A 13,509-nucleotide genomic window follows, 5' to 3' on the forward strand; every position below is an offset into this window, starting at 1 on the left:
TGCTTGCCATCGTAAGCTAAAGAAGAAGAAACACTAACCTTGTTTTCTTCTTTTTTTTTTTTGTTTCTAAACAATATTAGTTACTTGTGTGCGAGAATCGGTCGATTACTTTTTTTTCCCCCTTGATGTTGTACTCAGGAAGGCTCTGCTATAGCCCAGGACATCTCCTGGGTGGCTTCGTCTCTGAGAGCAAGTACAGGTCCGGCAACCAGGCGGCCGTGTCGAAGGTGCAGATCAGATCCTTATGTCCGTATTTAGTGGACTAGGTCCTAATTCACATTTAGCGGATAAGGACCCTGGTCCACTATAATGATAGATGAAATTCAATTGACTCCCACCTGCAAAATAGGTGAGGCATTGAATCCACTCCTTGTCCAAGAGCGGAGCAAGGTAGAAGGCACCAGAGGAACCCGCCCGGTGTCAGAATGGGTGGCTGCCTTGGTGAAGCACGAATTCGTGGGCGATGTTGACGCCGCCGCCATTGCCTGGCTTCATCGCCACCAAGACGACGGAGAATTCCGACGTGATGCCACAGCAGAACCGTCTCTACATCCCCTTCCATTTCGTAGAGTCCAATCTCGTCGGGATCCTTTAGCCGGAGGAGCTCGCGACTGCTAGCCTCGAGGGCAATGCGGGCTCAAGGCATAGGCCATTAAGGCCTATGTCTAGGGCCCAATAAAATTGGGGCCCCTAATTTTTCATATATATATATAGGGATAAGATTTTAAAATTTAGGAGATGTATTATAATGGATTTAAGCTAATAAGATTTTTTTTCTAGGATTCAGACTTCCCTCTTGAGTTTTAGTATTCAATTTTAAATAATACGAGGTATAATATATGTATTAAGGATGTTTTAAAGAATTTTTTATTTTTTAAAAATAAAAAAAAATAAAAAATAGAGTCGGGATGGTTGGATTTAATCGGGAGCCTGACCAAAAATTTTAAAAAAAATCTAGATGCCTAGATTAAAATCAAGCGCAGCATAAATCTTAGAAATAAAATTTTAAAAAATATTTTAATTATTTTTTAATTCAAAAATTAAAAAAAATTATAAAAAAGGGTGATATCCTGCGCAACGGGCAAGATATCAATACTATATATATATATATATATATTAAAAATATTCATCCTTAAATTTAGATCAATTTAAAAAATATCAATTTTAAATTTAAAATTATTCTAATTTTATTTATTTTTCATTTGTTTCAATTGTATATCTTATTTTGTTTAAAAACCTAAATGATTCTTTTTTTCTATGTTGATCTCTAAAAAAACATACATCCTAATAATTATCGGTAATTTCATAAATTTTTATTTTCCCATTGGTATTCTCACATAATTTTTCTCTGTTTTTCTCCTCTCTTCTCTTGTCAATAATACTTTCAAAAGGACATCATTTTCCTTCCTCATTATGATCTACCTTAGCGTTCTTTCTTTCCCTTATAAGAAACATAAAATAAGGATTTTTATTCATTCTATATATTAAACCATATTACTCAATCAAAAATATGAACTATATAGATTTGTTATTAATATTAAAAATAAAAACTCAAAAGTATCAATTGAAAATTTAAATAAAAAATCACAAATTTTTCTTAGAAGATAATACTTTAGGAGAAAAATATATAAATAATAAATTCAAATTAAAATCAATACGTGAGATATTAAAAAACACTTTTTATACATGAATAACTTATAATATTACTAATAATATTTGTTAATATAAATTTATTAGAAAAAAGTTTTTAAAATTAAAATTAAAATTAATAAAAGTTTATTTATCTTCAATAATATCTCATAAAAAATAAATAATTTAACAATTTTATTCACAGAAAAAATTATTATCAAGCTTAAATATAATTTCTTTAATTAATTTTTTCATCTCAAAAAATAAAAAAATAAATTTTATATAAAAATAATTAATATTGTTTTTTGAAAATAAAAATAAAAATTTGTCTAGGACCTCCAGACCAGTTGAGGGTCGGCCTAGCAGGGGCATGAGGAGGCGAAGGCAGAGGCAGAGGAGGAAAGTGGCGGGGCGGCCGCACGGGGGGTTGCCGGTGACGGTGCACGCGCGGTGTAGGTTCCGGTTCTTCCTGAAGCTGACGTGCTGGGACAGCAGCGGCGGCACGGTGCTGAAGGGAGAGGAGCTGAAGCTGTTCCGGGCGTGGAGTGGCCTAGAGAGGGGTGACAAGTTTGAAATCTGGGCATTCGCAGCGGCCGGGCCGGCGAGCTCTGCTTTGCCGTTGGGCGGCGCTGAGACCCTGCAATGCATTTTTTTTATATATATAATTGAGATCGTGCAATACAATTAAATTTTGAAAAATTAAAATCTAAATTATCGAATAAAAAATAACAGAGATCAAATTATCATGGTTGGGATTCAATCAAATTCCACGTTTAAAATTATTAATTTAATAGATATAAAATCTCTCTATTAACGTGAAACATTTAAGTAAAAACTAAAAGTAAAATTCTAAAAATTTAGATCTAAGTTAGACAATATAATTATAGAGATATTCGATCGCCAGAGTTATAATTTACTTTATTTTAAAATTTTTCGTACTCCATTATCTATACAGTAAAAAGACAAAAGCACATATCTTTTAAAAGTTATTAGAATATTTCCCCCTAGTTTGATATTCAACCTTCATTATACTTTAATCAAAAAATACTTTAAAGTAATATAATTTTAATTAAAACTGCTCTAAGATATAAATGCTCATAAAATAATAGTATTTTTTTAAAAAAATCAAAGTTAATGTTCAGCTTTGGAGTACAAAAGTATATTTTAAATATAAATTATGGGTGAATACTATTTTAATAATTTTAAAAAGGGATGTGCTCTTCTCGTAATATTGATAGTTAAGGATGCCTTTGTGATTTTTTTTTTTTAAAAATAAACAGTGAGTACTTTTTTATTCTTGTCTCTTATTTTAAAAATAAATAAATGTACATGAGTTTTTTTGGTCTTTGATACTACAATTTTAAGAATTACATATGCATTTCCTAATTAACTGAACCCACAAGATTAGTTTAAGTGGACTAGCTTCTCAACAAATTTTATTTTACTAACGGAAATTTTATAACGAATTTACTATTTTCAATAGACACAAACTTGATTTGCAAAATATCTTATTTACTTCCTTTTCAAATTTCCCTTTTCTAATATTATTGATGTCTGATGCATGACAATAAGGAAGATTTACAAAGGAAACCGGAATAGAAATAATCCCTCAAATAACTAAATCTATGCTTCAACTCCTTGCATGTAAACTTCATCCTCTTATTTTTTTAGGTAAAAAAATTTAAAATAAGATATAATTTCTTCTAAATTTAACACATTTAAATTTGAATAAAGTATATTTTATATTTTTTTTTATTTAATATAATTTCTCCTAAATTTAACACAATTTAAAGAGAATATAATATATATTTTATATCAAATTGAGATCATTTAAAGATAATCTAATATATTTTTCATCCAATTGAATATCATTTAAAGAGTCATCCTTAATTTAATAGAAAAAAATATACTAGATTTTAGTTGAATTTAGGATGAACTACAGGGAGTGAAAATAAATTTTTTTTACATAGAAATTACATACAAAATTTAAGTTGTGATTAGAGATTTTAAGATAATTTTCCTCTCCGATAATTTAATTTTACTAACGGAAATTTTATAATGAATTTACTATTTTCATTAAAAAAAACTTAATTTGCAAAATATCTTATTTATTTCTTTTCAATTTTTCTTTTGCTAAGATAATTGCTGTAGGATAAGATAGTGCTTATCGGGCGGACAAGAAGGAAGATTTATGAAAGAAACCTGAAGAGAAATCCAAAAAACAAAGAGAAACAATTATCGTTTTATAAAAAAAATATTGAATAATATAGATAATTTCTCAAACAACTAAATAGATATATAAATAGATAAATATTAATTCATAAACACATTAAATATTAAAAAATAAATAAATATAAAAAATTACTAAAAATAGTTTAAAAATATTTAGAGTTTCCAAAAAATCCTTAACAATGTTTGGATTCGACATTTGACCGATTATGAATTCCATCTAATAATAAATTTATGTTTATAAATCCAACAACATCTGAGATATCCAAATTCAAAATTATGACTCATTAAAATTCGAGAGGTCTTCCCGATGCGCATCAGTTATTTTCCCACATTTTAAAATATTTTCTCACAATGTTTTCCAAACTAAACTAAAGGACTGAAGTGGTTGGTTAAAATCTCAATCTCAAATTTTATAATTTAATAGATTAAATATCTCTCGTTCATTATTTGTCAGAAGCACGTGGTAGATTCAAGACAAAGTCAGATCAGCTCGGATTCAGTCAGTCTGACTCACAGTTGAGTTCAAATCTAGCCTACCTGACTCACGGTGAGCTAAGTCAAATCAGATCGACCCTTCAAAGCTCAACCCAATTCCACCCCTCACAGTCGAGCACAAGTTCAACTAGCCAGATTTAAGATCGATCTCAATTCAATCTGACCCGAATTTGTATACGACACAGTTAATTATAATTATAAAATGATAATACTAATTAGTCTCATTGATTATCTTTGAATGACTGACCTGTGTTACGTTAGTTACAAAGTATCTCATTTGATGAAGATATCCTTTAAGAATTTTTACCATATTTTACTCCTATATTAAAAAATATATATAATATTAAACAGACCGTTAACGTTGAGTCTAAGTGATCAATTCGATCCTATGAAAAATTTTCATCAGCCACCAGCCTAGAAACCTAGCTTGGGTGACTAGTCTGGGCCTATGAAAATTTTCTACTAGCCACTAGCCCAGAAGTCCTTAGTTGGAAGTCTAATTTTTTAAAAAAAATATATAAATATATTATAATTGAAAATAAAATTATAAATATTTAGAAGATAATTGAATATCTTTATCGTTGCGCTGGGAGAGTTTTACCCTTTAGAGCATCCACAATAGCTTGGGATATTTCTCCCAAATATTTGTGGACCTCACTTCCACATCAACTTTCAAATATCCCACTATTCAAATATCTCAACTTTCACAATGAAATATCTACCATCCAAATATTTATGGGTCTCACTTATCAAATATTCACTCTCAAATATTCTCAATTCTACAATTAAATATCTCACCATCAACTAAATATGTATAGGGTCTAAGACCATTTAATTAACTTATATATAATTTTAATAAAAATATATTAGAAATATAAATTTAATTAAATTTAAAAAAATAAAAAAAATAAAGTCACGTATCCACATTTAAGATGGGGTCCACCAACAATTAAAATAATAAAAAATAAATAAAAAAATAGTGGCGGCTCACTTTTTGTGAGCCCCACAAAGAGAATACCCGGTGATTTTCGTTACCCATCAAATATCCTCCACAATAGAAGATATTTAAGAGTGAGGGATATTTGAAAAAATATCCCCTTCAAATATCCCATTGCGGAAGCTCTTAGATAATGGTATCAGGCTGTCATCAAATGCAATTGGCCTTCCTTGAGGCTTGAGCCCATCCCCTGATTTAATGGTCCTCCTCCCAAAATGGTAGTCAATGTAAGCCAGGTCTAACTTGGACCATCTGTCCAGTCAAGCAACAAGGGCTCAATTCATGTGTTAGATCGAACCCAAAAAAAATTACAGGAAAGGAATTTGACAGCAATTTTGTTTATGAACAAGAAACAGTAGTCAAAAAAAGATCTCCTGTTGGAATTCGATCGGAATGTGAAGTTGAAGAATGAATGAATGAATGAAAGATCAACAGCAATGATAAAGAGATATATAGAAAAATCTGCTATAAAAACATTAATTATTGATCGGCTGCGCTAGAACAATATATACACAGTAGTAGATTCTTATTCCAAACAGATCGATACATCATCAAATCAACCTTGAGCATGAAACACACTACAAGGGATCTCGCTCTAACCTTCAAATCCTATTACTCCCAAGAGAGATCAATCAGATCAGAAAGCGAATCTATAGAAGTGAATAGAAGGGGGAACTCCACCATCCAGCAGAGTCGCCGGCGAAGCTCATGTCAGAGCCTTAACGAAGGAGACCAGCGAGTCGGCGTCGCGGCGCTCCGACGGGTATTTGATCGGCTTAGATGTGTTCTTGGGGAAGAACAGGATCGTCGGAAAGCTCCCCAATTGTAGTTCTTTCTGAGCAAACGGCTTTTGTTCGCCGTCCGCGCGGAACTTTCCGACCTTGATGCCCGTCCCGGCGAGTTCCCCGGCCAACTCCAAGTACGATGCTTCCATTGCCTGGCAAAACCGGCACCAGGGCGCGTAGAGAACGACCAGCCATGCCTCCTGCCGCTTCCTGAGCCGCAGCAAGTTCTCGATCCCCGGCCGAGTGAGGCTGACAACGGCGGCGATCTCGAAGATGTCTGCTCTGGTGTTGACGCCATTGACGGTGAGCCTGTTCGCCGCGTCGTTTGTCTGGAGGCGCCTGTTGTGGAGGCCGCATTCCTTGGCGTTTGCATCCTCCCACCACCACCTCCCTTCGCGTTCATGCTGGCCGGGGAGAACCGGCCTCGTGCAGGGTTCGCAGCCGATGGAAATGTACCCCTGAAGCAGGATGAAGAAGGTCAATAATGGAACTGAACTACCGATCGAGAGAGGTTCTGCGGTTCGTGATAAACCTGCGAGTGCAGGGAGTTGACAGGAACGTCCATGCTCCTGAGGAAATTCCACAGGTCCTTTCCGTCGACATTCGCGACGGGATTCCACTTGATCAAGCTGCCGGCGCCGTCGACGCCTTCGAAAACTGGATCTACCTGAACGACAGGGGTGTCGGATCTAGTGCCGGGGGATTGATCCTTGCGCTGTCCGGTGATCCAGGCGCGGACGCCTCGCAGCATTCTTCGCAAAGGTCTCACCTTTCTCACGCTGCAGCACTCCTGGTGGCCGTCCTGGTAGAAGGAGAACAAGCCTTTGGTTCTCACGAGGGCCTGCACCTCCCCGGCGTCCGGGAACGAGTACTCGATGTGAATGCCGTAGTGCTTCTCCACGGCGTCGAAGAACCTGTAGGTCTCTCGGTTCAGCCTCCCGGTGTCGAGGCTGAAAACCCTGTAGGGTCGGCCCGTTAGCTTCGCGTACTCGATCAGCGCGACGTCTTCTGCTCCGCTGTCACAATGAATCGATCGAGAATGCGCCTCCGGTCAGAAACCTAAAATTTTGGGGATGAGTAAAGGGCGCGGCGCCCTAGCTCGATTTTCACCTGAAGGCAATGGCGATTTCGTTCCCGAAGATCCTGAGAGCCGAATCCATGATCTCCAGCGGCGAAGCGTTCTTGAGCTCCTTGTCCAGCTCCTCCCAATCGAGGGCTAGCCCTTCCGCCGCGGCCACCGCCGTCTCCACCGCCCAATCATTTCTCTTGGCCGGCTCCACGGCGCGGCACGGCCGCGCCACAATTCGCCTGAGGCGGGAACCGCCGCTCACTGACTGAGGCACGGACGACGGCTTGGCGTGCCTAATTGCAGCGGCCGCTAAAAAATCGCCCCCCCCAAAAAACACAATTTTTAAGCCAGAACAACACGAAATCTTCCATTTTGAAAAAGGAACAAAGACGAGAAGCAATACCATCGGAATCGCGAGTGAGGAAGGAATGCGAGGGGATGGAGCTCGAAGTCGAAGTCGCCAAAGCCATTGAGACGAGGGAAACTGAAGAAAATCGGTGAGCATTAAAGCAGAGCGAAGGTTGGATTTTAACGCTCGCGCTGTTTTCTCGGGAGTGGAAAGCGTGCAGTAGGCCGTGTCATCTTCGCAACCGAAGCGTAGGCGTCTCGTGTCGGTGCAATGAATCTGGACGTGATCTCGCCGCTGCCGATCAAAATGGTACGCGTGGTGGTGATGAGGACGGTGTGACCGGTGATTGCAATGTATCAAGTTTATTCCCCATTAATTATATTTTTTTAATAATCCAATTAATTCCATAAATTTCGACTCTACTCTTAGATTTCTTGATGGTAAGATGAATAAGCTCGCTCCTAATATCCATATCAATTCATCCAGAATTAATAAGAAGAAGATAAATCATGAATGATTACTAATTTTTAAAATAATGACTAATATGTAAAAGAGATATTTAATTCGACTTTATCAAAATTCGAACTACAAATCTTAATGATAACAATATCTTATGTGCTAACTCCTTCGAATTAGAAGTCGAAATAAAGAGAGAACCATCCAGCTATACTTTTATTTGGTTAGTGACCCAAAAGCCTGGAGTTTAGAGTTTTAATAGTTGCATCATCAAGTATCTTGCCGGTGGCAGGTCCACTGAGACCACCAACAATCAGTTAGAAACATAATGCCATCAAGTCTCATGCAAGTGAATGTTATAGAGACGTTATAGGCACAAAATTGAATAGCAACCTATTCATCCACTTTCTCCTCCAAAAAATTTCTACAAAATGCTTCTTGAGATTCCAGTCATTTGAATCACGAGCGGCGGATGGTCAACAGCAAACCATAGTGATCGCTAGGTAGAACAGGAAGTTCCAGTTGCCTGAGCTCTTTTTTCACCTTCTTCTCCTTGCGATAGGAAAGCCCTGGAATAGCCTCCATCCCGATCATTTCGATGCCGTCCATCTTGAAGTCGGGCAGGCAGCATATGAATCTATCCAATCTCTTTTGCAAAGTTCGGTTGCCTGACAACATCTGGTTGGCCTTGGTATCGTAAGTCCAACCATTTTCTCCAGGTTTTAGCTCCAACCAAGCATCAATCCAACCATCGGGTAGGGGGAAAGCGCCATCCAGCTTGTCGTCCCAATTCATGTCACCGGCGAATATTACATTTGGTGAATCTACCAGAACGTCAGTTGCCATCTTGGCTTGGGCTACGCGTTCTTTACTGTACATTTGGTCCCAGCGTGGAGGTGCAGGACAGGGACTCTCAAGGTGGCTAGTTGCAATGACCAAACTTTGTTTCTCTCCGACTTCAACCTCAGCTAAGCATAGCTCTCTTCCCATCACTGAATTGGTAAATGGTACACGGCTAAATTCCTTCACGGGCAATTTGCTCATCTGTAAAAATGAAGAAATAAAGGAGATTTACGTAAAAACCTGAAAATAAAGTATAGCAACAGATTAAATTAGCAAATGAAAACTGAACACTCGGTATAAAAAAAATGAAGATACAACATTGCATGGTGGAAATTAATTAAACACATGAACAAATGGACCTAGATAACTGTCAATATTTATTTATTGCAAAAAATGAAATAATTTAATTTTATGGCAGATGTTTCCTTGCATAAATGGACACTTTTACGCTTAAATCCATAGAATAAAGTTTGAATTCAAGATTGTGTTATAAGTCTTTCAAACAGGTAATAGTTGAGATAATAAATGAATGCGTGAAAACAAGGTAGAGATGCTACCTAGAATGGGATAGAGGTACATAGGTTCGGATTTAGGATTGAAATGTTTTAAATTTAATAGGAATATTGCAGAACTATCAAATTTTCACGGATTGAAATGTTAATTATTAAAATGTGTCGTTGAATTAAAAACATATTGTTGGGACAAAGATACTATATTAGGAACAATAGATCGGCTTCATGTTAACTATTTAGACCAATTTGGATCATAAGGTCACAAGAAATTAAGATCATATTGCAATTTGACTACCATGCATGAAAGTATTCATAGAACATAATTAGAAATGCATGTGTTGTAAGCTGTCACTCAATGTTCGAACATAGCAAGCTTTGGCAATGCTAACTACTGAAAAGATCTAGTCATATAAGAAAACTTTATTGTTTGAAAGTTTAGTGCACATGAAGGGAGCCATCATAGTTAAATTTTAGCATCAAATTTGTAATCTAGAGAGAGTTGAAAGTCATGCAAAATGAAGAAACTGCACAGCTAGAATTCAGAGATGAGCACAAAGTGACATCTTTTGACAAATTCCTACTGATAGCACTAATATGGAAAACAAAATTGAACATAATATTAGACTATGGCAATCTCACTGCAAATAAGTGGCTGAGTCGAATCATACACCATAGATCCTATGCAACATTCAAAGAATGGTATAAGAAGGTTGGCAGTTCGGTCCTAGAGTTCTCATATTTTCCCTTCCCTCCTCTACTGAAGCTTCTGTTTCGGGATGACTATACGGTAGTGCAGGGCATAAAATGTCTATCCCATATTCTGCCTGCTCCAAATATGCAGGCCATCCTTGCCCCATTTACATTATGGGGCGAGACAACCTTAATTAGTTCCCGTCATTCAACATCAATTCCTAGCTTATTTTTCTTTGTACTATAATCTTTGATTGCTCTCCCCAATCTCAAATGCCTACCTAATACCTAACGTTGATGCCTTACCTTTCAAACATCAGCTTTTAACTGAATTTCTAAGCAAGCATAAACCAATTTAGATGGATGCACTTACCTAACATCGTAACCACATTTCTCAGATAATGTTAGGCAAACAAAATCTACTGATTTTTTTTATTATTATCATCAACAATGTATAAATTGTGAAAGCCAATAGCTCAAACCTGCATGCAGAAATATGGCCTCTGAGCAGCCATTTGTCGTGGTAGCGAACAGTTGTAGTGCTTCCACCAGTTTGATTTTTGGAAAATCACATAAATATTTGATGTGACCTCCTATGATATTGATATTCAGAATCCAAATTTTCCCACAAAATCAAGAACTGTTAAGGATAGAGGAGATGCTCAGACCTGGAAACATATGAAATCAGGTGCATATTGTTCGATGAGATTTCCAAGAGCTTCCATTCGCCCATGGAGTTCCAAATCCTCACGGAACCAGACATTGTAGCTTAAAATTTTAAACATGCTCCTATTTGGGTTCATACTAATATCTCCTGTAGTAGAAGTATTAAAAGTATCAGGCTCAAATAATCAAACATATTGAAAACAAAGTGATAAGAATGAAGAACTTAGTAGTGAGACTGATGATCTGAAGACATTTGTCTCCTAGGTAAAAAAGGATAATATCCTGGTCCATCATTGAACACATGCTACCAAGGTAGAATCTAAAAATACACTTTCAAAACTCACTACGTAGTTTAGGAAACCTGAAACAATTTTAAAAATTTTAAATCTTTAATCTTCCCTCACATCTTCCTATCTCCAAAGTTCTCCAGGCTTACATCTTTACAATTTTGATACACACTTTCAAGATCCTAGGCCATGATTGTCCTTTGCCTTATCATTCTACTATCTAAATTTCTTATAAGAATAAAAAATTAGAAATTATAAAAACAATCAAATTTTTATTCATCAATTCAACCATTTAAGAAAAAATTGGAAACTCACAAGCATCCACCAAAAAACTCACTTAGAAAGATAAATATGCCTCAGGATAGTACTTGTGACATAGTGGGAAAAAAAATCGAAACTTCTAAATTTTAATGATCTAATCACATTTTTGAAACCAAACACAATCATAGTGAATATCATATTTTTTCCCTCCATTTAATAATACTATTTTCTTTCTTCTAATACTTATTGACTATGATTCGGCCCGGAACCTTCTTTCTGCTCCAACTAGAAACGCCAAGAACATAAATAACTTATCCAACTCACGGGTCATTGCACAAAAAGGATGCGAAGTGCCAAAATAACTTACTAGACCGAAGCTGAGAAGCAAAAGAAAATTGGATAAATAACTGCAAAAATCAAGACTTTACAAGAATAAAGAAAAGCAAACCTAAGACAGGCGAGGATAGGGTCACGGTTTGCTGTTCCTGCTGATCTCCGCCCACCCTAGGTAGCTTCTGTGATGCAGCATCGGAGGAGATTTGGGCGACTGTGACAGAGCCAGGCGAGGCGGGGCGCTTGGTGCCGCAGCGCCGGAGGGGGCGGAAGATGCGGCCGATGGCCGGATCGGCGAGCTCGCTGGGTTCGGGCTCCAACTCCGCGAGGAGAGAGGCCCTGGAAGAGGGCAAGACGGCGGGGGTGCCGCAGACCTCGCATGCGGAGGCAGCGGTCGGGTTGGAGAAGGTACAGGCACGGCACGACCATCGCGAGACATCGGAAAGAGTAGAAGACGAAAATGAAAACGAAGGAGAAGAAGCGACGGGGACGGGAGAGAGGCAGACTTGGCAGGAGGAGGTGCGAGACGGAGAGTTTACGAAGGTGCAGAGGTTGCAAGCCCAAGACGAAGAGGAAGACGAGGAGGCTGCCATTATCCGGCGAAGAAGAGGAAGCATCTAGAAAAGAGAATCAAATGCAGAGGTCATTTGAAATATAAGACCTGCATATTGGGCTACTCAGTTGATCGCTTGAGGCCCAATAAGAAATTAGGTTGCAGCCTCTAATATCGGGTTTATTTATGTTTCAATTTCATTTTTTTTTTATGTAACTTTGAGTCTTTGAGCTAAAGCCTCAAGCTATCCGTGATATGTGTTGTTTTGTAGGAATTGCTTCACTTTAAAAATAGTGAACAAAAGAATTCAAAAGTTACTTCAAAATATCATAGAACTATCCAAAAGAGAAGAACCAAGTAATAGAGGATTAAATGGTGACAATGAATCACAAGATGTAATATTGCCACACTCTCCATCGGAAACACAAAATGCTAAATTAGACTTGTAACACAATGTTGAACATAATGAGAAAGGTTAGAATTTATGTTATTTTATTTTATTTTTTATTAGAATTAAGTTGTCATAGTAAAAAGAAAGGAAGGACTCCTATTGATGATGAAGCTATACGACATGAGGTAAGAATTTTGTTTCAATTTTTTAAAATGACTTCTCAATATTTTGTAATGTTATTGACAATTTTTGTGTAAGCTTTGTTGAATAAGGTTGTGAAATGTCATCTCCAGACATGTCGGAGAGAACAGATCCAAGACAAGTGCATGAGCAAGTATTTTGGTAATGAGCACATTTAATTTTTGCTAAAGTTATGATACTAATTATTTTTTATGCGGCGAGGTGTTAGCATTCTGGGCGAGTTCGATGTTTAGGAGCTGGTGTACTACCTAGCTAAGTTTTCTCTTGACCAATATAAGCATAGCCATTCCCAAGGATATGACACCGTTTCGGATGCCACAGAGATGGAGCAATCAATGAGGTGGATGCAGGAACAATAATTCCAAAATTTTATCTGTATTATGCAAAATATGATGGTTAGAACTGCTAGGGGATCTCAAAGGTCCGAAATATTACCGGGACAAATATTAGCATATTTGATATTAACCAAAGAGTGATTAAAAATTATTTGTATAATGCATGATGTAAAATCTGTTTTTTTTTTTTTTTTTTTTTTTTGTAGATGGCAGGTGTGATGGTAGAAATCATGCAACAATATATGAGCATTACATCAAATGCTCAAGAAAATATCCTCCATGAGAAAAATAAAATAGTAGTAGTTAGAATTTGAGAAAAGGATATTTTGATTCATATTAGAGCTAGAAATAAATAATATAATTTTTTAGTTGAATGATATGCTATTTTGGTTGATAATGATGGTTTGTAAAGGTTATATACTAAT

At 36.7% G+C, this 13,509-nt stretch overlaps 2 protein-coding genes across 2 annotated transcripts; both read right to left on the reverse strand.

The window, feature by feature from the left end:
- Positions 1–5,829: 5,829 nt before the first annotated feature.
- On the reverse strand, positions 5,830–7,799 carry LOC122045204 (probable 5'-adenylylsulfate reductase 1, chloroplastic). The gene is made up of 4 exons (XM_042605316.1): positions 7,611–7,799; positions 7,249–7,516; positions 6,671–7,154; positions 5,830–6,596 (listed from the first exon to the last, which is right to left on the reverse strand). The coding sequence occupies exons 1-4, from the start codon at positions 7,675–7,677 to the stop codon at positions 6,060–6,062; spliced, it is 1,356 nt and encodes a 451-aa protein (XP_042461250.1). The 5' UTR covers positions 7,678–7,799; the 3' UTR covers positions 5,830–6,059.
- Positions 7,800–8,201: 402 nt separating this feature from the next.
- On the reverse strand, positions 8,202–12,226 carry LOC122045205. Its single transcript, XM_042605317.1, has 4 exons — positions 11,720–12,226; positions 10,726–10,871; positions 10,540–10,650; positions 8,202–9,056 (listed from the first exon to the last, which is right to left on the reverse strand). The coding sequence occupies exons 1-4, from the start codon at positions 12,219–12,221 to the stop codon at positions 8,472–8,474; spliced, it is 1,344 nt and encodes a 447-aa protein (XP_042461251.1). The 5' UTR covers positions 12,222–12,226; the 3' UTR covers positions 8,202–8,471.
- Between the last annotated feature and the right edge of the window lie 1,283 nt (positions 12,227–13,509).

The sequence above is a fragment of the Zingiber officinale genome, chromosome 2B, assembly GCF_018446385.1.
Source record: "Zingiber officinale cultivar Zhangliang chromosome 2B, Zo_v1.1, whole genome shotgun sequence".
Classification (NCBI taxonomy): Eukaryota; Viridiplantae; Streptophyta; class Magnoliopsida; order Zingiberales; family Zingiberaceae; genus Zingiber; species Zingiber officinale.

Excerpts from the sequence above, each read along its gene's own strand:
- LOC122045204 (XM_042605316.1), bottom strand. The coding sequence starts at position 7,677 with ATGGCTTTGGCGACTTCGACTTCGAGCTCCATCCCCTCGCATTCCTTC. Across the intron at positions 7,155-7,248 it reads GAAATCGCCATTGCCTTCAG|CGGAGCAGAAGACGTCGCGC; the intron begins GTGAAAATCGAG and ends TCATTGTGACAG. Across the intron at positions 6,597-6,670 it reads TCAACTCCCTGCACTCGCAG|GGGTACATTTCCATCGGCTG; the intron begins GTTTATCACGAA and ends ATCCTGCTTCAG.
- LOC122045205 (XM_042605317.1), bottom strand. The coding sequence starts at position 12,221 with ATGCTTCCTCTTCTTCGCCGGATAATGGCAGCCTCCTCGTCTTCCTCT. Across the intron at positions 10,872-11,719 it reads CCTATCCTCGCCTGTCTTAG|GAGATATTAGTATGAACCCA; the intron begins GTTTGCTTTTCT and ends CTTCTACTACAG. Across the intron at positions 10,651-10,725 it reads CTGATTTCATATGTTTCCAG|GAGGTCACATCAAATATTTA; the intron begins GTCTGAGCATCT and ends TCAATATCATAG.